The following is a 27347-nucleotide window of genomic DNA, read 5'->3' as shown; positions in this document are numbered from 1 at the left end:
TGAGATACAGAATACAGCAGAAAAAAATAAACTTCATTTTGATATTATCATGTCTGATTTACGATAAATAGCACTAATCATCAATAAATTACAGACACACATAAAATGGCCAAATGACTCAAAGGATACAATCACTATAAAATAAATAATAACACAATAATAAACTTATTAGAACAGAACCTGTTAAAATCAAGACTATAAAGGAGATAAAAATCCATTTAAAAATGACAGGATGACGATGGCTCATGGCAGAGATGTGCGTGGGTACTTGAGCTCACACATAGTAGCTAAAGAACAAATGTTTATGGCTGTCAGCATTCAGAACAAGTGTACAAGCGACAACAAATGTTTATTATCTATGATGGTGTAAACCATTTCACTGATCTTCATGCTGGACTGCAGGTTAAGAACAGTGTAAAGTCCACAGTAACAGAGGGGGAGATTTTTGGGGTTTCCTGATGCTTGACTGTGGATTTCTGGAGCCTTCTAGTAGTTCACCGATACTGTAAGTGTGCTTCCAGTTGGTATTCTGCAAAATGTTTATGTGCTTTTGTCAAAGACAACGTTGGCATTTCCTTTGTGCAAATTCTTTTTTTTTTCTCAGACTTTAAACCTGCAATTTACAACCAAAAAACTACAGTAGATTTCTAGCAAATACCTAAGTCTAATAAAAAAAGGGTATTTAGTTGAACACCAGTGGAATCAAACACAGTATGACTGTGCCACATTTCCCTGAATTACCTTTCACTCACATTCTGCACTGGATGAATAATTGAAAGCGTATGACACCGCTAATGTTTGGCTGGTCCTGCAGCCATGCACAGGGAGCCCTGCTCTTCAATCGTCTCCAGCTCCTCTGACCGCACAGCCTGGGTGATCAGATTCAGCTCCTCGCACAATGTCTCAAAGCGGTACGCCACTCGGATGTCTGGAACGTTAGTGCGTCTGATGTCATTGCCCTCCTGCCCTTCTTTCAGATAACGTGGCCCCAGCCAATAGCTTTTCACCTGGACACAAGACATCTGTATGCATTAATCACATGTTTTTCTCTCTGATTCCTTGTATTTTAATTGTCTATATCAGTGGTTTGGCTTCAGGATGCACACTGGACATCAAGTGTGGCCAAACAAAGTGCCAAAACTGTTTTTTGAACAAAACTGAATGGCAGCCAATAATTTACCACACAAAACATACTGTGGATGCCACAAATATCCTCAAATGCAAAAGAAGCCATATATAATGTAAAGTAATCTGGGTCATATTTTCCTTTATATACTGTAGTTTTGGTCAGGGCTTTAGAGAATGAGGTCATTTTATGCAATCTACTTTTGTTGGCTTTTAACTACTGTAATTTGACTACTGACAGATAAGCTTGTGCCAATATAGTGATGTGTTTTGACACACAACTAAATTGGTTGCCACAACAACAGAAGATATGAGAAGTATTTTATCCTCCCTTTTAAAAGCGGAAAGTCTTAAAGTTACATTTCAGTGAGGAATAAAGTATTGTTTTTCTCTGCTGTCCATAATGAATTTTTTGGTCACGACACACCAGTTGAGAACCACCACTCAAAAGTTTGGCAAGATTTTTAAAGGGGTGGTTGATTATGATTTCACTTTTTGAACTTTAGTTAGCGTGTAATGTTGCTGTTAGAGCATAAACAACGTCTGCAAAGTTACGACACTCAAAGTTCAATGCAAAGGGAGATATTTTCTTTTAAAGAAATCGCAGTTTAAGGACTACAAAAAAGGCTGGTAGGGACTACAACGAGCTTCTTCCTGGGTTTGTGACATCACTAACCCTGATGTTTACATAAACCCCGCCCCCAGGAACATGCAACTACCCGTAATGGTAAGGGGCCGTGACGTTTCCGGACAACGTGCACTAGGCGGTTAGCGAATCCCAAACACACTCAGCCCGCTAACCAATCAGAGCCCATTGCATATTTCTGAGGGAGGGGCTTAATAGAACCAGGAACTCAAGAGACAGTTTGGACGAGAATGGAAACAGCGGTGTAAAATAAAGGTAAAATATGTTAAAATAATGTTTTTTTTTTAAATAATGTTTTTTTAAAAATGAAGCATGAGCACATGTTACACTGCACCCCATAAACACAATCAAGCTTTCGAAAAAAGCTGATCAACCACCCCTTTAATGTCTTTGAAAGAAGTCTCTCATGCTCACTAAGGCTACATTTATTTGATCAAAATATAGTAAAAACAGTAATATTGTGAAATATTATTACAATATAAAACAACTGTTTTATATTTATTCCTGTGATGACAAAGATGAATTTTTAGCAGCCATTACTCCAGTCTTCAGTGTCACATAATCCTTTAGAAATCATTCGAATATGCTTATTTGTTGATCAAGAAACATTTTTTTCTTATTATCAATGTTGAACACAGCTGTGCTGCTTTATATTTTTGTGGAAACTGTTATACATTCTTTTATAGGATTCCATAAAGTATATCAAATTCTAAAGAACAGCATTTATTTAAATTTTTAATGGAAATCTTTTGTAATATTTTAAATGTCACTTTTGATCAATGCATCCTTGCTAAATAAAAGTATTAATTAAAAAAAAAATCTTACTGACCCCAAAATTTTGAACAGTAGTGTATGTAGAAATGAAGATTAATATAAAATTTTAGAGTATGGTTAATTTTTAGGTCATGGTACCTAATGCTTTAACTTACCAGAATGTAGAAAGTAAAATGTGCACACTAAACAACACAAAACTGACTTCTGCCACTGCTGACAGGCGTACGTGTAGATGTGAGCACCTGTTGAGAAAATCCACTCATGAGCACACTGTTTCGGGACAGCTCACACATGTCACATGAGCTCAGCTTCCACACCTGAGCAGCGATGCTGTACTCCTCCATCAGTGGCTCCTGAACAACCACACACACTAGGTCAAACACATTGAGACCTCACTCAATGAATAACAGATATAATTAAAAATATTTTAACATCTGATGGTATAGTTTGGCTTGTAACCTTTGTGAAGTGGAACTGCAGTGGGTCATCAGTGGACAAAGACACCATGAGACCCCGGGACAGGTACTCAGGCAGTGGATTTCGATGGTAACTGAGGAAGAGGCTGTTGTTGCTGAGTGGGGACATGGCTATGCCGATCTGAGCCAGGTAATACAGATACTGCAGTACAGGAGCCTGAGGAAGATACACAAACGTCTCTCTCTGGGTGGACTGATAAGCTCTTGACTGTTTGCATTGGGTCTTGAAGAATATTAGTTCTAAAATATCAAGTGTGAAAAAACGTGTTGTTGTTCTGTCAAAATTGTTCACAGTAAGTCAAAGCTGAAGAGAGGGTATCAATGTTTGAATGGCTGTTGAATACTGGCACCTTTCAAAAATTGTTTACCATGTTAAGGTCTGATATTAACACATATGGCCTTGGGCTGATACAAAACAATCATGAAAATGTTTTTTTCTTGAGTTCACACTTGCATAAAATAAAGAGTTATGCAAATTTGGTGTGCTGTCCGAGGGGAGGGCTCCGAGCTCCAAATATACCTATTATCTTAATAATAGTTAATTGGGTTGCTTACTGAATAAGCTCCTCTCACGTTAATTAGGTTAATTATCTGAACGTGCTCCTCCCGAACTTTGTTAATAAAAAATCATTTAAAATATGAACATTCTTTGTATCTGAGATTCCTAAGGACAACCATGATTTAGTGGAAGTATCTAGAGTTTCTTTACTTTTCTCAGAAGCAGGCCATGGGAAATATTTTCTGACAGCAGAAATCCAGACACGAGGTGGTGAATAGGCCCTGCCTCTCCACAGTGCGGACGTAATACAAAGGAATTCAAGTTTCTTTGCCTGTTGGGAGAAAGAGATGACATTTAATTACAACCGTGGAGCTAAAAACATCTTTTAATTCATTAACCTACACATTAGTTTTAATCAATCTTTCAAAAAAAAAAAAAAAAACAGCTCAATTTTAATCGGTATAAAATACATTTTTACCTTATTTAATATACTGTATTGTGGTAAACAAAATATGCACTTAGGTGCATCAAATACCTGCGCAGGTGGTTGAGTACAGTCATATTCGCATACATATAGTACAGATAATACGAGTATGGAGGATTGTCCTCCTCCGTCCAGTTCATAGGTTTTGGACTGTCCAGGTTAAAGATGTGATGCTCAGGTTTTGACTCATCATCCACACTATCAAACCCCATAACCTGAAGGGCACATCAACATTCAATCTCACAATACAATGAAACTGTGATCATACTTGTTGATAATCTGATTTTATTTATACACAGGGTGAATAGTGATAGTTTTATTTTGTGGAGTAAAATGGGACCGTTGATTTAACCACAGAAATTAAACTTTAAATGACAGACACTTTCTTACAAGCAACTTAAGAGGCAACTTACAGCCTTTTTATAGGGACAATAATAAATGTATGTGCCAAGGGTTGAATCTTTGGGTTACTAGGCCAGATCATTAACCACTACCGCCACCCCTTGTCTTCTAAAGAAAAAAGTAGTAAGTGTAAAATCAAATGCAAACGCAATGTATGCTTCTGCTCCACAGAAGCACATTTACATATAATTGTACACTCAAGCTTTACTACTGTACATTACTAAAAGTTCACTCACATGTTGCAGAAAGAGATGCAGCTGTGGGTGGCTGCTGGGATTCACAGTGACCTCAAACAGAGGCATAAAAATATTCTCTAGCATCTCCTGGAAGTTAGATAGCTGCTTTTTGGTGTGGTACACATCGCTGTAGAGGAAGGGAACAGCCTGTTACCTGTTATCTTAGTGATGGCTTTAATTTAGTCTGAAATTTATATTTTATGTGCAGTGAAACAAAAACATTTTGGAAATAAGTCCACTTATTTAGGTGCTTTTCAATGTAATAATAATATACACCACTGTTCAAAAGTTTGGGGTCTGTAAGATATTTTTTTAAGAAAAATAACTTTATTCAGCAAGGACACATTGATCAAAAGTGAAAAAAAAAAAAAAAATCAAGGTTTCCACATAACTATTAAGTATCACAACAGTTTACAACATTGTTAACAATAAGAATTGTTTCTTGAGCATCAAATCAGCATATTGGAATGATTTCTGAAGGATCATGTGACACTGAGGACTGGAGTAATGACTGCTGACAATTCAGCTTCACATCACAGGAACAAATTACTTTTTACATTTAAATAGAAAACAATTATTTAAAATGGTAATAAGATTTCACAATACTACTGTTTTTACTGTACTTCGGATCAAATAAATGCAGCCTTGGTGAACATAAGACACTTCTTCCAAAAACATTTAAAAAAATCGTACTGACCCCAAACTTTTAAACAAGAGTAAATATTTGTATTTTTAAATTTGATCAGAGATTTATGCCTAAGGCATCAGATAATATACTGCCACTTTATATCGATATTTCTTAATGTTCAGTACTCACAATAACCGGGGCACCTGCACCAGCCAGCGCACATTATCTGAATAAACTTTGTGTTTGACGGCCCACTGAGCCAGTTTATTCCATTCATCTCGTGAGCGGCCGTAGATGGAGAGTCTCAGCTCCACATTCTGATATTTGCTCTCCTCCAGGTCTGCCATCACCTCCTGAAATGCACCAACATACAACTATCAACAGGGGGCACACTTTACCATATGAAACTGAATTCATCCTCAATTTATGTTGTTAACCTCAAAAGATTATAAGGAACATATACCTTGATTATGTGCCCAAAGTATTTCCCCTCAATATGGTTGTCAGTCTTGATAAAGATTTCTCGGAGGATGGACTCTCCAATTGGGTTGTATTTGGAATTGAATTTATCAAAGCGGTGGAATGTGTTACGGTCCTACAGGAAAGAGAGAATATTTGTATCATTTAAAAAAAGCTTTTTCCCCCCTCATCCTGCTTTCCAAAACTACTTCTTCAATGTTGCCCAATTATTTCCCTGTACAATTGAGAGAAGAATCTCATTTAGTAAAGATTTTGATTCACGTGGATTAGGGACCCATTAAACTGTGTGCAACTTTGTACAGCATTCATTTAGAGTCACAGTTTGCATTCAGTAGAGAACAACAGGTCATTCATCAGCTTTTCCAGTTCTCACTTAAGTGTAAACCAATGAAGCTTGTGCGACTGCATCTGCAAATCTGTCCAACATTTTTAGTGAGAGTGACCTACATCCCACGCAAACTCATTAAGTTTGAAACTCCCACTAAATATTTGACTTGGCATCTACTGTGTGAAACAACTTCAAGTTAACTTTATTTTAAGTTCTTTTAAATCTATTTCATGGTTCTGTGTTATTTCAGTTTTCTGTTCTTTTATGTTCATATTTTTGTTAATAGTCACTTTATTAGGTTTTAATTAATAATTGTTAAGTCAACCAGATATAACATATTAAGCACTACCATTCAAAAGTTTGTGGTCAGTAAGTCTTTTAAGAAATTAATAGCCTACTTTTATTCAACAATGACACATTAATTGGACAAAAAGTGACAGCAAAGACATTTATGATGTTATGAAATATTTCTATTTTAAATAAATGCTGTTCTTTTGAGCTTTCTATTCAACAAAGAATCCTGAAAAAAAAGTGTAATATTTTTATATTTTTCAACATTCACAACAAAAATGTTTCTTAAAGGGGTCATATGATGCTTTTTTAAAGATCATTATTTCCTCAATAGCAACTTCCTTACTGTATATACCATGGTGACAATAATAAGATAAGTAATAAGAGCCAAAAGCTCTTCACATTAAAAGTAATGAAATATTCTTACAACTAGACTATATGCACTACCATTGAAAAGTTTGGGATCCGTAAGCTTTTTTGTATGTGCACTTTTAAAATTGCTACTTTTATACAGCAAGGATGCATTAAATTGATCTAGATTCATTTATGTTACAAAAGATTTCAATTTTCCGTATAAATGCTGTTCTTTTGAGCTTTTATATTCGTCAAAGAATCCTGGAAAATATGTATTATGGTTTCCACAAAAGTATAAGGCAGCACAACTGTTTTTAACATTGATAATAATAAGAAAGTTTATTGAGCACCAAATCAGTATATTAGCATGATTTCTGAAAGATCATGTGACACTGAAGACTGGAGTAATGACTGCTGAAAATTTAGCTTTGTAATCACAGGAATACAATTTTAATAATATAATCATTACAATATTTCACAATATTACTGTTTTTACGGTAGTTTTGATTAAATCTTGGTGAACATAAGAGACCTCTTTCAAAAATATAAAAATCTGTAAGCCCCAAATATTTTAACAATAGTGTATTCACAACTGTAGTGTATATTCAGTTTCTATTATTATTATTATTATGTCTAACTGCTAGTGATGGTAGAAGTATTTTTCCAACCACTGATGGCATGTGTATAAGTACCTCTACAGTTCTTACCGCATGCATATCCAGAGTGTCTACGCTGAGGTCAAAGGCCGTCAGGTTCATGCTCTCAAACACCTCTGATAGAGTCTGTCCTCGGCCTTGTTCTACATGGACGATTTCACCTGGATATTTCTTCATGGCTCTTTTAATAAAGCGCAGCAGGTGCTTCTGATTCATGCAGGATGAAGCATGGATATGTGTGTCCACCTGAAGGTCAAGATGTCAAAGTTCAATAGTGATAATCACATCACAAGTGAGCAGCAATGATTAATCAAATAATCAGATTTTTCCTGTGACAACCACTAATAAATTTAATGAACTTCAACAAAATTTTTGTGTGTTCATGCCATTGAATAGCGGACCTTCCTGATGTTGTAGAAATCACGGTGTGGGACTTTCTTCTGTGCTGCCAACTCTTTCATCTCATTTAAGAGAATGTGCATCTGGAACTTGGAGCTGAGGTACTGCAGCCGGCGATAGCAAAAGGATTTCCTGTGTGAAAAATATACAATCAGGAATCTGTATGCTAAACCTAAGGCAGATCAGACCAGTTCTGGCTATTTTTGGGGTTAGATTTAGACTTTGCCACCTCTTCACCTTTGTGACATTATTCAGATTACAAATTAATCACAGGTCTTTATCTCAGTGAGGACAGGTTCATTTTTTTTACATTTCATCCACAGGTTCAAACCGAGGTCAGTACATATTGATTTCAATCAAGCAAAGGAGCCCACTCAGGGATCAGCTCACATTTACAGAATGAGCTGTTTCAATCAGTAATTTGATCATCTTTTCGTGATACTGCTGCATCAGAATGGAAACAAACCTCACAGTGTTCAGTACAACTTACACTGGCCCGTTAATGATGAGTGCCATCATCATGTTCATATCAGCTATGTATTCCTGCAGGTCTGGGTACGGCAAGTCCAGCTCTGAGGAACTGATGTACATTATGAACAAACAAAAAGACAAAAAAAGACAAAATGTTAAAGGATTAGTTCACTACCAGAACAAACATTTCCTGATAATTTACTCACCACCCCCATGCCATCCAAGATTTTCATGTCTTTCTTTAAGGTTTCTGAGGAAAGCATTCCAGGATTTTTCTCCATATTATGGACTTCAAAGGTCCAAAGTTTCAGTGCAGCTTCAAAGGGCTCTAAACGATCCCAGCTGAGGAATAAGTGTCTTGTCTAGCGAAACAATCGGTAATTTTCATAAAAATAAATAAATAAAATTAAAATGTATATACATTTGAACTACAAATGCTCATCTTGCACTAGCTCCGTGATGCACATCCGCAAATTCGCACATTATGTAATAACGAAAGGTCACGCACGGTTAGCTCTTTGTCTGTGTACTCCGGTTCAAAAAGGTAGGGTAGGGTGAAAAACTCCATCTCATTTTGTCCTCCAACTTCAAAATCGTCTGACATCGCTGTTTTACCTTTTTTTAGTAAAGAGCATTTGACTTTCTTTGCACGTTTGCTTTGTAAACGCTGGGTCGGTACTTCCGCCTACGTCACGCGTGACCTTTCCAACGTGACCTACGTAATGCGTGGAGTCGAGCTAGTGCAAGATGAGCATTTGTGATTAAAATGTATTTAACTTTTTATTTTTATTTTTTAAGAAAATGCCCGATCTCTAGATTATAATTATTTCTGAGCTGGGATCGTGTAGAGTAGCGATGGTGAAATGAAGCTTTGCGAAGCACCGAGGCTTTCCCCTTTTATGCTAAGTATCTATCATTTTGACGATAGTGGTCCTGACAGAACTGTATTGTAAAATGGTTCATTACTTGAAGCTTTTCACGTTGCACACTAATGACATCTTGTGGTCAAAGGTGGAAAAAGGTGCCTTTGCGTCCTAGCAATTTTTGGACTGTTTAATAAAAATGAACACATTTGTGCTACGAAAACTATATAAAGCAATAAAAAAATTAAATGTGGTATGAATGAGTCTGTGAATAAATGTATGAAAAAAATAAGCATGGGTCATGTAGGCATATATATGATCAAAATAAGTGAAGATTATTGTGGCATTGTCAGTTGAAGTGTTTTTGAAGCAGGGATTAATACAAACTGAACATGCACAAAACTACACATGTACATATTTATTTGTATTATGATTTATTCTTATCAAAGAAGTGAATGACACTTGAAACCTGCACAAGGGGTTCGCGTTATTTGAATCAGAATACGAAGCAGTCACTGATTTTGTGCGAAAACTTCGGATGTCACAGATCACACGGTTATAGCAAAATGAATCAAGCTCCGGTACAGTGCTTCACTGAGAGATGTTTGTTTTTTTTTATACAAGTTTCAAAGCCTCGGTGCCGAACGTCACATCACTAGAGCCCTTTGAAGCTGCACTGAAACTGCAATTTGGACCCTCAGCCCGTTGGCCACCATTGAAGCCCATTATATGTAGAAAAATCCTGGAATGTTTTCCTCAAAAACCTTAATTTCTTTGCGACTGAAGAAAGAAAGACACGAACTTCTTGGATGACATGGGGGTGAGTAAATTATCAGGAAATTTTTATTCTGGAAGTGAACTCCTTTAAATAATAAAAAAAAATACAACAACTACTCCATTCTAGGCACTCCATTTCTAGCTAAACTAAGATATTACACAGATTATCACTGTTGATAACGTTTACAATGGTCAGTGAGTAAACAGGAAGAAGTCTTACTTGTGCGTGTACACATGAACAACACCATCTACCATCTTGCAAGTGTAGCCCAATCCTGGGGGCATGTTGGCAGGGTCTAGCACCTCATAGGGGTGGGTTTCTGAGACAGGAGGGTGGACCGTTGCATCTGTGGAGAACACATGATATAGGCCTAAGTGTGGGAGATGTTGTTTTGTTTTGTAACTGAATATTGATCACACAAAAATTACACTTATACATATAATAAAGTTTGGGGTTGGTAAGATTTTTTTTTGTTTTTGAAAGAACATTTTTATGCTCACAGTGCTGCATTTATCTGATCAAAAATACAGTAAAACCAGTGATATTGTGAAATATTTTGGGCTGTCAACGTTAACGCATGCGATTAATTTTACAATACTTAACGCGTAATAAAGGAAACCAGGCTGATTACATCAGAGATTGCAGAGAGAACAGACTCGTGTTGCGTTTTCAGTGAATTATTCATTCCAGTGTGTTTCGCTTTTAAACAAAAAAAAAGTATTAATTCTGTTCATCACTCAAGTCATATGAATGACTTTTATTGTATTTTGTAATTGTGGTGGTAATGATGACAAAATTTCATTTTTGTGAACTACCGCTTTAATGAGCAGAAATGTGTTTGTTCTGTGGTTTAACTGATCATTTGTGGTTCATAAACAGATGCTGAATCTGCAAACACAGCACATGCCTTCAGTTCTTTCCACAGTTAAGTCAATTCCATGAAATCACTCAGCTGTAAATTATTCCTCTCTTCTAAACGCAGATCAATCCAGTGTGTCTCTCTCTACTGAGTTTAAACACAATCTTAAACTTTTCCATTTACTGTACATTTTAGCTATAAGGTCCTGATTCTTGGACATAAATCATTAATCCTCAGAATACATCCTTCAGAAAACTCTGGTTCAACCCACTTGCAGCTACAGAGCACTCCGGCATCTCCTCAAAGGTGTTGAGGTCCAGAGGTTGGCCACCCAGCTGCTCCTGCAGGTAACGTGCTGTAGTCCTACAGAAGCTCTGCATGGACAGAGAGATGTACTTCTCCCTGATGAACAGAGCTTTGACCACACATTTAGCAGCATCCAGTAGGTCAGTGAATGGAACCTGGGGTGTGTGAGAGAAGACGACTCACTTAAACATGGTCTGTCTGTCTGTTATAGGAAACAAGTATGAGTGGGTCAATGATTCGTTCACTTAATCGTTTTGTTAAAAAATCACTGAAGCCACACTTAAAATCACATACTAGGTACCACATATAGTTTGAAACAAACTAAAACGCAGTCTATAAAGTATGAATATGGGTAGTATGAATGAAATTTGGACATACTACATCCACCATGTTGTCACTGTCATGGGACCTACCAGTGTCAGTTGCGACACTTCATTGCCAACTAATGTCCCGTGGCTTCATGGGATAGTAAAGTGTCCATCAAATGTGGTTGGACATAGTAGGTAATTCGGGTACTTTTAGAATACTGTAAATTCAGAAATACTACTCTTTTGGCGTACTTTTTTCTGCATACTATACAGTATGGAAGTAGCCATATTTGGACACAGCATGCTTCATTAAGGGAGAAAACAAGTTTAAGTGAATCACTGAATATTTTACTCAATCGATTAGTTTAAAAACACAGATTCATTCAGAAATGAAACCTCATTTCTTAGAGACTGTCCGGTAGATGCTTGAGATGTTCAGCAGTATGCTTTGACTTTAAAACTAATTTCTTTGGCAGATCAAAACCAAAGTTACTCTGAAATGCAAGTTACTGATTATTTACTTCTTATTTATTGGACTCATTTAAAAATAATATCACGTTTGCAATTTTGCCGTTGGTCTGAATATCACCTGATATTTAGAACACCAGCACAACTGCAGGTGTGATTGCCTAAACCTATCTACATCTTTCTAACCTTTCTAAGGAGACAGTTGTACAGTATAGTAGTTGTAGCAAAGGTCCATTTCTCTTCCAGATCCACAGATTCATGAATGTAAAAAAAAGCTGTTCTAAAAGTTGTATTTGTTTATTAATTTTTACTATTAATGTTCTGTATTTTCCTCTTTCAGTTCCTCTTTTTCTTGAGAAAACCTGTCAGCTGTGTTGCTGTCAGCTCATGTATCCCTCAGGAATTTGTGTAACTGTGTGTGGATGTATGAAACTTGGTTCTCCCTCAGGAGTTTATATAATATCTGTAGTGTCCACTCCAGTTCTGTCAACAACATCTTGTTTCTGTATAACAAACAAAACAGAAAAGTGAAAAACTGAGCTGTTGCTACCCCACATTTCTCCTCTCCAGAGATCGTGACTCTCTGATACTCCCTCTCAGGGACGAGCTCTCTCTCAGGATAGAGTTCTTTGGGTGCCTGGCTTTGTTCTTTCATATACCTGAGAAAGAGTAAAGGTACAGCATGCTGATACTAGTTAAAAACACTGGGTCCCACATGAATGATCACAGAACATCTTAAACACTCACTCTAGATCTGTCGCACTGTCAGTTTTCATTAAGTCCTGTTTGGCTCGCAGTAGGATATCAGGCTCAAACCTCAAGAGAAATGGCATTTAAATTAACTCACTGTGGGTCAAAGGTCACATGTGCATACAGAGCAGTGAATGTTGGACTAATATTGGCACATGAAGTGATGAGTAAAATTTTCATTACACATTTTCAGCTGATCTGCATGGACAGAGAGATGTACTTCTCCCTGATGAACAGAGCTTTGACCACACATTTAGCAGCATCCAGTAGGTCAGTGAATGGAACCTGGGGTGTGTGAGAGAAGACGACTCACTTAAACATGGTCTGTCTGTCTGTTATAGGAAACAAGTATGAGTGGGTCAATGATTCGTTCACTTAATCGTTTTGTTAAAAAATCACTGAAGCCACACTTAAAATCACATACTAGGTACCACATATAGTTTGAAACAAACTAAAACGCAGTCTATAAAGTATGAATATGGGTAGTATGAATGAAATTTGGACATACTACATCCACCATGTTGTCACTGTCATGGGACCTACCAGTGTCAGTTGCGACACTTCATTGCCAACTAATGTCCCGTGGCTTCATGGGATAGTAAAGTGTCCATCAAATGTGGTTGGACATAGTAGGTAATTCGGGTACTTTTAGAATACTGTAAATTCAGAAATACTACTCTTTTGGCGTACTTTTTTCTGCATACTATACAGTATGGAAGTAGCCATATTTGGACACAGCATGCTTCATTAAGGGAGAAAACAAGTTTAAGTGAATCACTGAATATTTTACTCAATCGATTAGTTTAAAAACACAGATTCATTCAGAAATGAAACCTCATTTCTTAGAGACTGTCCGGTAGATGCTTGAGATGTTCAGCAGTATGCTTTGACTTTAAAACTAATTTCTTTGGCAGATCAAAACCAAAGTTACTCTGAAATGCAAGTTACTGATTATTTACTTCTTATTTATTGGACTCATTTAAAAATAATATCACGTTTGCAATTTTGCCGTTGGTCTGAATATCACCTGATATTTAGAACACCAGCACAACTGCAGGTGTGATTGCCTAAACCTATCTACATCTTTCTAACCTTTCTAAGGAGACAGTTGTACAGTATAGTAGTTGTAGCAAAGGTCCATTTCTCTTCCAGATCCACAGATTCATGAATGTAAAAAAAAGCTGTTCTAAAAGTTGTATTTGTTTATTAATTTTTACTATTAATGTTCTGTATTTTCCTCTTTCAGTTCCTCTTTTTCTTGAGAAAACCTGTCAGCTGTGTTGCTGTCAGCTCATGTATCCCTCAGGAATTTGTGTAACTGTGTGTGGATGTATGAAACTTGGTTCTCCCTCAGGAGTTTATATAATATCTGTAGTGTCCACTCCAGTTCTGTCAACAACATCTTGTTTCTGTATAACAAACAAAACAGAAAAGTGAAAAACTGAGCTGTTGCTACCCCACATTTCTCCTCTCCAGAGATCGTGACTCTCTGATACTCCCTCTCAGGGACGAGCTCTCTCTCAGGATAGAGTTCTTTGGGTGCCTGGCTTTGTTCTTTCATATACCTGAGAAAGAGTAAAGGTACAGCATGCTGATACTAGTTAAAAACACTGGGTCCCACATGAATGATCACAGAACATCTTAAACACTCACTCTAGATCTGTCGCACTGTCAGTTTTCATTAAGTCCTGTTTGGCTCGCAGTAGGATATCAGGCTCAAACCTCAAGAGAAATGGCATTTAAATTAACTCACTGTGGGTCAAAGGTCACATGTGCATACAGAGCAGTGAATGTTGGACTAATATTGGCACATGAAGTGATGAGTAAAATTTTCATTACACATTTTCAGCTGAAAAGACTAGTACAGTTGGACATCAGCATGCCGTATGTTGTGTTTCAGTTGCTGGACTACAACATGAGATGCTGATGTTCCCAGAAGGCTATTTAACTAGACTACCTGTCAAAGGTTTGTGGTTGGTAACATTTTTATTGTTTTTGAAATAAGTCTCTAATGCTCATAAAGGTTGCATTTACTTGATGAAACGTACAGTAAAAACGGTAATATTGTAATATTGAAAGTAGGAATCGCCATCCGCCTGCTTAGACTCAAGTACTAATTACGAACCACTGCCGTGTAATTATCCACAGCGCTCAAACACAAACGAGAGTAGCAGAACTGAATAATTTAAAGTTTGTTATCAGCGGATGTGGCCCATAGCTGCCGGAATGGAGTCATGTTATACTAACCCTCATTCTACTGGAGTTTACATAATGCTTCATAAGGTCCTGCTGCTCATTGTTTTACTGTTCTGGCAAAGTTAATGTGCAACATACTTATCAGTGAGTTTATTGAAGGTAATTAACGACAGGATTGTCTAGGAGATGAACTCGGTGCTAAAATCTGTGTGGCCTTTTCACAGGCCTAGATGGGTGGACTAATTATGACAATGTTCATTAGCACACATCACAGATAAGACACAGCATGAGATGCACGCACAACCTCACACTTATAATCACACTCTCTCTTTTCACACTTCTCATTTACCTCCACACGATCACGGCCTACACATCTCTCACTTAACTGCAAGCTAAAGCATAAAGAAGATTATAGCAAGAGATTTTGTCAGGATTTTTGACATGCATGCATGTGTTTATGTGTGTGTGTATAGAACAGTGAAAAGCCACAGGTGGAGACTGATAGACCCACTGGCCTGTGTATAATCTTCTTCTCATGTGTGTTATTTTGGGAGTTTCATGCTTGTTACATAACCACCATGCCCCTCAAACACAGAATCACTACATAAACAGCAAAGCAGAAAAACACTCAAAACTGGTCAGAGTGGCTAACCTCTTCTGTACAGATTAGCTTCAACCGTGCAATTACAAAACACAGGTAATGGAGTTATTGATTCTGATGGTAAACATTCTAGAATGAGGGTCTATAAATGTCACATATTTATGAAAGGGAGAGGTGAATAATCAGTGTAGTGAGATATAGAGCTGAGAGATAAGAACAGCACTAGAATGACCAGTGCTCCTGTATGACACAGGAGATGAGGTCAAAGATCAGACCGTCTGATAGGTCGTAGACACCATCCTGCTCAACAAATAAGTTTAATTTAAAAGTTGCATAATATTTGTGTATTTATCTGCTTGTGTGTACTTCATATTTGTTAATTATAAAATTTTTAAATATTATATCTTTTAAAATCAATTACATTTTGATAATTTTTTAAAAATTAAATTTAATTGTAATGAGTAAAATTTTCATTACACATTTTCAGCTGAAAAGACTAGTACAGTTGGACATCAGCATGCCGTATGTTGTGTTTCAGTTGCTGGACTACAACATGAGATGCTGATGTTCCCAGAAGGCTATTTAACTACACTACCTGTCAAAAGTTTGTGGTTGGTAACATTTTTATTGTTTTTGAAATAAGCCTCTAATGCTCATAAAGGTTGCATTTACTTGATGAAACGTACAGTAAAAACGGTAATATTGTACAATATTATTATACTTTACTATTGTTTTCTATTTCCATACATTTTAAAATGTAATTTATTCCTTTGGTGGCAATGCTGAATTTTAAGCAAATATTTATTCAATATAGTATTTTGTTGCTAAAGACTTTTTTTTTCCTCAGATTTTTTTGATGAATAGAAAGTACTTTATTTGGAATAGAAATATTTTGTAACCTTTTACTTTTTTACTGTCACTTTTGATTAATTTAATATGTCCTTGCTGAATATAAGTAATAATTTCTTTCAAAAAAATTATATATATATATATATCTTACTGACCCCTACACTGGATGCGACAGTTGTCGCCCCGCAACAGCTAATGTCTGTCTACACTGGACGCGACAAAGTGACCACTGCAAATCATTTGAATTTTGTGTCAGTATGTCATAAATAGAACAAGGCAGCAGTTTACTGTCAAGGATTTGTCGTGTCGTATCCAGTGTAGACAGCATCACTGATTATAATGGTTTCTATAGTATTTTGTTGCGTCCTGTGTAACAACAGTACATCTGTTGGTTGACTAGCTTTACTACTTTACTAGCATTAGCTTTACTTTGACATTAAAAGTTTGTTGGCCATCTGGCTTTAGGAACTTTGAAGGTTACGAGGTTATAAACATGGTTATAATCATGGATATGTTTAATATTACTGAGAAAAAGTCAGAAAGCTTGTGTATTTTAGGCACTACTGTCAATGGTCGAGTTTCATGATGAATGATGGGATGTAGTACTTGATATCCTGGCTGATTTGCCGCTCCAGTCGGTGCCGCCTCTCCTCCAGCTGCTCAATAGGGCTCTCCTCAGGGAACTCATATGGAGCACTCCGCATCTCACTCTCCGTGAGGCTGCGCGAGAACAGCTCCTAAACACACACAATTTAGCACACATTTACATAACAGCAGAAACAAACACAAAAAAATGGATTCAAGCATCGTGATTATTGTGATTGCTGCTTTGTTTACCTCTGCAATCTCTTTGTATTTGCCATCCATGGAAGTGCGCAGGTCAATGTGGCCGTGCTTGGTTACAGGGTTGCCAGGCAAAGAATACTGGGACGTGAGGAGGTGTCGGCCAACATGGAGATCTACTAGGAAGATAATGAGAGACAGAGATCTTTATATTTCAACAGAGATGTCTTAATTGGCTTTCATTTTTAAAATATTCTGATCTTGCGGAAATTAATATGGAGAAAAACATTTGAGGATAAATTGTGATCCATTTTATTTAGCCTTGTTTTTCTGCTGTCCAGAGAAAGGCAGGGTCAGAAAGCTGCTGAAGATGGCTCACAAAACAATGGAGCATTTTATATTGTATTGTATTTATATGTTATATTGTAAGCCAAAGTATGATTAAGCATGATTTTCCTTTCATATTCAGTTATTATCACAGATCAGAAATATTTTATTATCACAATATTTTGCTTCACAAACAAATGCTTCCAAACACTTTCACTTTACCCTTCTGCTCGAGTTCCATAGTTCCCATGAGTGATATCAATCTTCCTAAACTCTGACACTTGATCAAATATTCATAACCCTGATGAATAATTAAGCAGCCATGTCTAGCCCCTGCACTGCAGAGAACTGGACATCTCATCCCACAGTGAAAGCACACAGGAAACGGACGGGGTATATAGATGGATTCCCCTTGTTACAGCCACCAGCAGGATTCATGAAGTTCCTGCAGATCTAAAAATGTGGCAAATCTCAAAAATAGTTTGCAATACCAATGCACTTACAGTAGCAGCACTTTAGGGCACACTAACCTGTGGGCTACAGAAGATCTGCAGTAGTTACAATACAGATAACAGCTGCTTTCTAGGCCTGAATCACGTGATGAGCTCAGCAGTTGCTATATTGACATACTCATCATTGTTTTACTAAGAGCTGAAACTTCCCATTTGAAGCCAGAGACGAATCTATCATTATGAAAAGCTACACTTAGCATGAAGTTTTTCTGTCTGTGGAAGCTCTTTTCATCGTAGCAGCATAATCATTTACTCTCGTAGTTTAAATCCCTTGCTGTATAATTCTTAATCTGTATAAATGTATGTGCTTGTTAATCGCTGTTATTTTGATCTCCTGGTTTTACAGTTTCACCCTTAATCTGAATTACTCATATAAATGAAACCAAATGACTTCTTCAACACTGGATTAATGACACTGCATTACATTAAAAAAGTAGTATTTAACAACGTTCCACTTCAGTTCTGTCAAGTGTTACATTGTTCGAGTGTTACATCGAGTGTAAATTCATTTGAGAAGCAAAACGTAAATATGATTGAAAAAACAATAGTGAATATTTTCAGAATAGCGATACAAAGCAATTAAAGTTTAATCTTTAAGATTATTTTGTAGTTTTTATTTTAGCATAAATTTAAGCTTTTATGCCTAAAAACATGAAAAATTCTTAAACTTTATTCAAGATTATCTCAAATCTTTACATACAAAATTGTGCTTCTCAGGTACACATCCATTCAAAGGTTTGGGGTTAGAATTTTTTTTTATTATTCAACAAGGACGCATTAAATTGATCAAAATTGTCAGTAAGCAACAGAACAACTTTCAACAATTTATAATAAGAAGAAATGTTTCTTGAGTACCAAATCAGCCTTTTAGAATGATTTCTGAAGGATCATGCGACACTGAAGTCTGCTGAACAGCTGTACTGTTTTTACTTTATTTTTGATCGAAAAAAAAATGCTGTCTTGGTGAACATAGACTTATTTAAAAAACATTTTAAAAATCTTACCAACCCCAAACTTTTGAACAGTGTAATTTGATTATGTTTTACTGTTAAACTAGATATAACTATGTCAGAAAACTTGACATATCATGTTAAACAAAGTTGAAAAGATGTACTCCAGACTGATTTGCATAAAATGTGCTGTGACATAATAAAAATGGCTTAATTTTGAGTAGATAAAACACATTGTTTGGCTTCCTAAATACAGCAGATTTTGAGGATACAATACTTTCTCAATGAAAATACTTAAGTCACTGTCATCCTCTAAGGGATTGACGTTTGTTGTTTTTCTAGAGCGTTACCATGATTCCTATTCATAACCTCAATAATAAAGACTTTGTTATAACAATGCCATTTGATGTACTGCACACATTCTCCTTGCAGAAAGTAGGAATCGCCATCCGCCTGCTTAGACTCAAGTACTAATTACGAACCACTGCCGTGTAATTATCCACAGCGCTCAAACACAAACGAGAGTAGCAGAACTGAATAATTTAAAGTTTGTTATCAGCGAATGTGGCCCATAGCTGCCGGAATGGAGTCATGTTATACTAACCCTCATTCTACTGGAGTTTACATAATGCTTCATAAGGTCCTGCTGCTCATTGTTTTACTGTTCTGGCAAAGTTAATGTGCAACATACTTATCAGTGAGTTTATTGAAGGTAATTAACGACAGGATTGTCTAGGAGATGAACTCGGTGCTAAAATCTGTGTGGCCTTTTCACGGGCCTAGATGGGTGGACTAATTATGACAATGTTCATTAGCACACATCACAGATAAGACACAGCATGAGATGCACGCACAACCTCACACTTATAATCACACTCTCTCTTTTCACACTTCTCATTTACCTCCACACGATCACGGCCTACACATTTCTCACTTAACTGCAAGCTAAAGCATAAAGAAGATTATAGCAAGAGATTTTGTCAGGATTTTTGACATGCATGTGTGTGTGTGTGTATAGAACAGTGAAAAGCCACAGGTGGAGACTGATAGACCCACTGGCCTGTGTATAATCTTCTTCTCACGTGTGTTATTTTGGGAGTTTCATGCTTGTTACATAACCACCATCCCCCTCAAACACAGGATCACTACATAAACAGCAAAGCAGAAAAACACTCAAAACTGGTCAGAGTGGCTAACCTCTTCTGTACAGATTAGCTTCAACCGTGCAATTACAAAACACAGGTAATGGAGTTATTGATTCTGATGGTAAACATTCTCGAATGAGGGTCTATAAATGTCACATATTTATGAAAGGGAGAGGTGAATAATCAGTGTAGTGAGATATAGAGCTGAGAGATAAGAACAGCACTAGAATGACCAGTGCTCCTGTATGACACAGGAGATGAGGTCAAAGATCAGACCGTCTGATAGGTCGTAGACACCATCCTGCTCAACAAATAAGTTTCATTTAAAAGTTGCATAATATTTGTGTATTTATCCGCTTGTGTGTACTTCATATTTGTTAATTATTTAATTTTTAAATATTATATCTTTTAAAATCAATTACATTTTGACAATGTTTTAAAAATTACATTTAATTAATTCATTATTTAAATTGTATTCTGCTTTCTATCAAATATAAGTATGTACAATACCATTCAAAAGTTTGGGATTTAAAAAAAATAAATTAATACTGTTATTCAGCAATAATGCATTTAATTGATCAAAAGTTACAGTAAAAGACATTTAAGATGTTACTAAAAGATGTCTGTTTCTCATAAATGCTTTTCTTTTGAACTATTCAACAAAGAATCCTGAAAAACATTTATCACATTTCCACAAAAATATTAAAGCAGCTCAACTGTTTTCAACATAGCAGCTTATTAGAATGATTTCTGAAGACTAATGTGACACTGAAGACTGGAGTAATGACTGCTGTTCTTTTCTACAGTTTCTTCTGTACTGTATTGTACACTGTACTTATCTGTTATTTGGGTGAGGTTTGCATTGTATTGCAGTTTTTTTTTTATTGTAATAATATTTCACAATATTACAGTTTTTACATTTGATCAAATAAATGCAGCCTCTGTAAGCAGGGGAGACGTCTAACAAAAACATTTTTAAAAATATTTTGTATGTAGTATTATCACAAAAGTTCTGATTATGAAATCTCATATGTTCCATAAATGCAGAAATATACAAACATCACTGGGGAAGCTGAGGGAAGTCTTATATAACAATGCCTAATGTGTGATCTAAAATTATATTAGCAGCTGGTTCTAATGCTAACGGAGCAAAACCGAGCCATGCTGAGGATTACGGTTACCTCACCAACTTCAATCAGGGCCAGTCACTGTCGCTATGGCAACCTGATGCTGCATCCCTTTGTTCGCACATTTAACACCTGACATGACCCTACAAGATAGGTGTAAATTAACCTGGAACTGTCAGAGTAGAGACTCAATCACCATTTAGTACATAAAACTATGAAACACATTCAAGCTTTATGTGAAATCACACGACTACAACTACAGCTCGCAGTGATCCATTTAGAATAATAAACTCCTGTCCGTGTGTTTCCTGTTGGAAAATTGTTGTGTTTTGGAACATGGTAGCTGGTTTCTAGCTAGTCGACCTAAACCATGCTTGAAACCACCTGGTAGCTGGTTTGCTGATCGTCCAAGACGATCTACAAGCGCGGACCTATTAGAAACCATCTGCAAGAAACCAAAACACATCGACCAGCTTAAACTGGATTCCCCAGTAGGGTTTGGAGGCCTCATAACCTCTTTTCCTTTAAACAGACGCAATCTCATACAAAGACCACATCCAAGCAGCATCCTTCTCTATTACTCCTTCAACTGTCCACTTAATCTGTCATCTGTGAAACACAACGCTGACCACAACACCTTCAAAACAGGACAATACTGAGAACAATCAATACATTCACACACACCATCTTTCAGCTACACACACACACACACACAAATGCATGACTCCCAAGGGAAAAACATGAGCTGACAGCAACACAGCTGAGCTGAGAGCTTAGAGATGGAGAGAAACCAGAGAATGAAAAGCCAGAGAAGAAAATAAATATCTCAGAAGAAAAGATACATGCAAACTATTGCTGGAAATCTCCCAAAACAGGTCAGAAAGGGCAGAATAAAAGAAGAGTGACAGAAAGAACATGTAGCAAACACAAAGCTACACTTCCTAAACCAACACACATCTCCAGCAATACATGTCTGTCATTCATTTCTCACTCACTCGCACACATTGTCTTGTGATTCAATCTGTCCCACATACATACAGTAAACACAGCTGATGGAGCCGAAGCATCCACTCTCCCCTCCCTCTTCTTCCTGGTTCCTGACACATGGCTGGATCGTACCACCTGGCCTTCAGGGGCAGGGGGAGCTCAACAGCATCACCGCTGTCTCTGTGACAGAGTGGGCTCCACAGCACCTCTCTGCACCCCCCTGTCCTTCACCTCCGTGACGCTTTAACAAGACTACTGCAGTGAATGCGAAAATGCTGGAGGATATTTTGAAAAAGGGACAGACATAGGGAGACTCCCTTGGCAGCTGAAATAGAGGTCATCGCAGCTTTTTTGTCAACAGAAGGAGAAACTAGTATTGGACAAGATTTATAAGAGATCTGGCCAGTTTAAACAGTCAAGATAATGGGTTTATCATTATACTGGAGCTGTCACCAAACCATCACTGTCAACAGAATTTTGAGCTAAGCATTACTGTGGAAGAAGTGTGTAATCTGCTTTGTCGCTTAAACCCATAGAAACCTATATAGGGTGTAAATGATTCTGCTCTTGTATCCAGAGGCTGCTCTTGTATTTGAGAGGTGTTTCTGATCATCTGAAGCTGTTTAATCAGAGGGAACAATAGCATCCCAGAATTCTGCTCCTCTTTTAGAGGAAAAAGGCTTTAATGAAGACATCAGAGAGAGAAAAGGGGACAAAGATTGCACTGATGAGGTTTTTGTGAGCCTCTAGAAACCAATTGCTTTAATTTGTTCCTGTGATTGAAGCCCTTTGTTTGGGAAACAATAATAAAATAAAATAAGGAATTAAATGAAATAAACATCCACCAGTATAAATGGTATATTTGTTAGCATTAGTTATCAATGAACTAACAATGAACAATACTTTAATAGTAGTCTTAATTAATGTCCACACTAATACAAATTTACATTTAATGTATTAAGAGACGAGTTTGAACTAAAAATGACACCTAATGTATTAAAGGGATAGTTCACCAAAAATGAAAGTTCTGTCATTATTTACTCCCCCTCCGCTTGTTCAAAAATAGTATGAGTATGGAAACAGTTGATGGTAGCCATTGACTTTTGGTTTGGAACAAGAGCAGGGTGCGTAAACGATGACAGCATTTTCATTTTTGGGTGAACTTTACACAAACTGCTGTAAAGCTTTTCCAAAATATATACTGAAGCCAATTATTATAATAACTGTAATATTATAATAACTATTGAAACCCATGAGTTTCAATAGTTGTTGATTATTTATTTGTTAAATTAAGCCTTTTTACTTTAAATTGTAGATAAGCACTCTCCAAGAAAACAAGCAGAAGCAGGGAAAAAAATGCATATTTAAAATCTTGAGATACAGCAAATGAATATTGTATGGTGAACATGAAGTATGCTTGCTTGGAAAAATGTCTTGCTAGTCCCACCTAGTGGACAACAGCAAACCAGTTAGTTCTTTGGATTTTACGATCATAGAAAAACTCATTCTTTCAACTGACTTTCACAACTACTGTGCTTAATTCAATCCACAAACACTCATATACACCTATAAATATTAAGTGTCTAACTATACTGTTGTAAAAGCACAAGGGTCTTTAAGGGTCTTTAAGGAGTCTCTTCTCAGCAAGGCTGCTTTTAATTGTACAGTAAAAAAAAAAAAAAAAAAGACCCCCCCAAGAAGGGGGTCTGATGGCCAAAAATTATTATTTTACTAACTTATTAATTTTAAGTTAAATTGTGCTTTGTTGGTATACTCTGCTAGAATGTTAAAAATGTTCAGTGTTAAATATTTTTAAATTGTTGTTTTGAAATTGATTTTTTTTTTCTATGAAAAGCAAAACAAAACAGTAAAAAGCACATTTTGGCTTTTTAATTTATGCAATGGTGAAAAAAAATTGGCAAAATACATGGGGAAAAAAACTCGAAAAACCGTGTTCGGTGTTCGGTGTTCGGCCTTCGGCCCAGTGTTTAATTTTGTTTGGTTTCGGCTTCGGCCAAGAATTTTCATTTCGGTGCATCCCTAATCAACAATTATTTATACTACATATCAATCAATATTTTGACTGACTGCTTAAAAGTCCATATATACAAATGTAATGAAATATTTAAAAAAACACACACAATTCGCAAATATAAAAAAGAATTATAAAAGGAAAAAAAAATGTCTGTGTGCCATGGATTTAAAAAAATTTTTTTTAACAAAAACAAAAAAACCGTACACCTTACAATTTTACATTTACAAAAAAAACACTCATTTATCCTCCAATACAATATGACAATATATTGTGCCTCTTTAAAAGAATGTTCAAGTCACCTTACTTCAAATATTCTGTTGAAACTGGCACCAAAACGCACTGTAATATTTTTCCTATGGCCTAGAAATAAAAGTCAGGTAAGTTTAGACTACAAGCAAAGCCAAACACAAAAGAAAAGAATCAGGAGCATTAAACACACCAGAAATGTGGATCTGAAAGCTGTCATTTCTTCAAAGTGAAATGGAACATCTATCCATCCATGTGTTTTCAATGAGGCCTTTCTTCCAAATCATACCTTGTATTTGCACATTTAGGGTTCATTAATATGTCAAGAATGAGCCACTGTAAAAGCACACACAGGCTTTCAGTAATCAGACACTTGATTGCTGCTGAAATGCGAGAGGAATTTTAAATATTGCATGTCGTAGTGTCTCTAAAAACACTATTTAAAGGACTTTTTTCACTTAAATCAAAGCACTGACTATAATTGGTGCATGTGTGCGTGTAAGAGAGAAAGATAACTGTTTTGTGTCTTTATGACTGTAACCGTGGTTGTCTGAAACTGCATGGACTCACTTTTCATTTTGTATAATTTTTTAAAAGACAGCAGCAATATGCCACCTGCTAAGCCTCCATGCTCAGATGATTACTCCATCTCTGTGGTGAAGATGCTTTTTGATAACATTTCCTGCCTCAGACTCATGAAATTATCCTGGCACAGCAAGACAAATAAGTCTCACCATTTATCTCTGTGTGGTTTTGCACTCAACCAGAGATAAATGCACTTTCCCGAACACTGTTTTCAGGGTTTAACCACAATATCAGAGGCATGAAGATCTAATGAATACATGCAACGCCTAAGCAAACGTGTTTGTGCTTCTAGCACTGGATAAAATCACAGTTTTTCTGCGGGAGAGAGGTGTGAAGTGGTTTTTGGATCGGATCTTATGTAAGCCTTACGTAATGCTGGCCTGACCACAGATGTGTTGCATGCATTTTATGGATGTGCTCTAGACCAGTCACTGCTGTAACTGGTGCATGTTTGATTTCCCTCGGCTGGCTTTCTTGCAAATGAATCAGGAACATTATCTGGTTGAATTTATTCAGGAATTGAGGGGTTGTGGTCACAAACACAATCAGCTAAGTACTGCCATGTAATTATGGTCAGAAATGATGTGTAATGCATAACTTCCTCTTTCTGCTCATCTGAGTAATATCAAATACAGATCCAGGAGCTATTATTCCATTTCAGAGAGAAAAATATTCATGTAAAGTATAAGTTTTAGCTCTGCAGGGACCCATAAGAAGGAGAGAGACAGAAAATAAGAACACACAGTCATGGAAAGGTTGCAACAGTTTCCCTCAAATCAACAGGTATAAAAGTTTCTACATTATGGGGATGCTGAATTACTGAAACTCTCCAGAACATTTGGCGCATAAAAGTCAAATGTGAAAAGGAACCTGCATAAAAATATGCTGAATATATGAAATGTACATGTAAAAATGTACATGTATACATAAAAATGTACATGTAAATACACATTCTGTTCTCCATTCCCGTCACATTTCTACCGCACTCTCTCTCACACACACACACACACACACACACACACACACACACACTTTTATAAATCCATATTGTTTTTGAACAAACGCACTTACCCCCACTGGCTGTGTACTGCAGGCTGCCTCTCTTCCTGAAAGGGGACGTGGGTTTGCCTGAAGGCAGCTTAGAAGACATTTTGCCTTAATTCACCAGAGACGGACAAAACACTGGTTGATTAAGGCACGGAGGATTCCTTAGCGTGGGAAGAAAGAGAGAGGACACACTCGGTCTATTAGGGTTTTGATTGCAGTAAGGAGGATGTTCAGATGTGTGTGTGTGTGTGTGTGTGCTCTTCGGATGCTGCAGCGGGAGAACTGGCTCCTCCCCACACCTCCCAGTGCCCACCATAGACTGTATAAAAACGGTGCCCACTCACACGCTGCCTGCATGCCGTCACTCCGCACAGTTTCCATGGAAACCTCCGAGCCAGGTGGAACGTGACAGTAGAGTACGGCGGGCATCTAAATAATGTTGTGATGATGATGAAGGAATGCTTCTCATGTCACTTTCTCACAGCCCCAGGAGACGAGAGGAAATATGACGAGACAGAAGCTGGCTCAGGGCTCAAAGTTTAGTCATCCGGAAGAGATGCACTGTGCGTTGGGTGGGGGAGGTTACTGACTCTGTGGTACGCCTCTGTGATAGGGAACATAACATAACATAACAGTCAGATTTTTAAAAATGTAATGAATTGCAATTAAAAGGAATTTAACACAATCATACAACAGATTTTTCAAAAGATTTTGAACTAAACAGAAATATATCGGGGTTGGCTCTTAATTATATCTATTTATTCCAGATACTGTAAAACATCTTTCTTTAACTTAATTTTTTCGTAACTGATTAAGTGAAAAATTATTTGTAAAAAATTGTTACATTTTATATAATACATGTTATATAAACGTATAGTTCAAGTTCAAACATTCAAACAATATATACATATTAAATAAACACATTATATTTTATAATTATATTTTGAGCATTATATATATATGTGTGTGTGTGTGTGTGTGTGTGTGTGTGTGTGTATATACAGTATTGTGCAAAAGTCTTAGGCCACTAGTTTTTTTCACCAACAAAAATGGTTTTAAGCCAGTTATTTCTATCTTTTGCTGTAAAATATCAGTTCACATTTCCAAACATTCCATTTGCCATTAATTGTAATAATCCAGTGATAATCCAGTCTGACAGCAGCCAGTGCTCTTCACAAAGATCTGATCTCACCATTAACCAGTCCATCTGAGATTACATGAAGAAACAGAAGAAACTGAGACAGACTAAATCCAGAAGAACTGTGGCTAGGTCTTCAAGGCGCTTGAAGAAACCTTCCTGCAAAGCTACCTGAAAAACAATGCGCAAGTGCACCTCGGACAAAATATGTTTTAAACGTAAAGGGTGCTCACACAAA

At 36.7% G+C, this 27347-nt stretch overlaps 1 protein-coding gene across 9 annotated transcripts; it reads right to left on the bottom strand.

The window, feature by feature from the left end:
• LOC107679126 (AMP deaminase 2-like) lies at nucleotides 1–26500 on the bottom strand. Of its 9 annotated transcripts, XM_016474596.1 has the most exons (20): nucleotides 26316–26500; nucleotides 25996–26132; nucleotides 17065–17189; nucleotides 16834–16964; nucleotides 14235–14303; nucleotides 14038–14146; nucleotides 12798–12866; nucleotides 11021–11141; nucleotides 10110–10236; nucleotides 8269–8358; nucleotides 7781–7910; nucleotides 7431–7625; nucleotides 5734–5865; nucleotides 5460–5623; nucleotides 4643–4769; nucleotides 4056–4219; nucleotides 3731–3851; nucleotides 3005–3178; nucleotides 2788–2898; nucleotides 1–1007 (listed from the first exon to the last, which is right to left on the bottom strand). In XM_016474596.1, the coding sequence occupies exons 2-20, from the start codon at nucleotides 26072–26074 to the stop codon at nucleotides 792–794; spliced, it is 2454 nt and encodes an 817-aa protein (XP_016330082.1). In that variant the 5' UTR covers nucleotides 26075–26132; nucleotides 26316–26500; the 3' UTR covers nucleotides 1–791. The 9 variants fall into 9 exon arrangements, with proteins under 9 accessions (XP_016330082.1, XP_016330075.1, XP_016330087.1 ...); XM_016474589.1 differs by lacking the exon at nucleotides 26316–26500 and having other exon boundaries at nucleotides 25996–26263; XM_016474601.1 differs by lacking the exon at nucleotides 26316–26500 and having other exon boundaries at nucleotides 17065–17186; nucleotides 25996–26263.
• Nucleotides 26501–27347: the final 847 nt, after the last annotated feature.

This window comes from Sinocyclocheilus anshuiensis, unplaced genomic scaffold (genome assembly GCF_001515605.1).
Source record: "Sinocyclocheilus anshuiensis isolate Anshui unplaced genomic scaffold, SAMN03320099.WGS_v1.1 scaffold13, whole genome shotgun sequence".
Lineage (NCBI taxonomy): Eukaryota > Metazoa > Chordata > Actinopteri > Cypriniformes > Cyprinidae > Sinocyclocheilus > Sinocyclocheilus anshuiensis.
The sequence above is the reverse complement of the archived record's forward strand: the minus strand, read 5'-3'. Positions and strand labels throughout refer to the sequence as shown.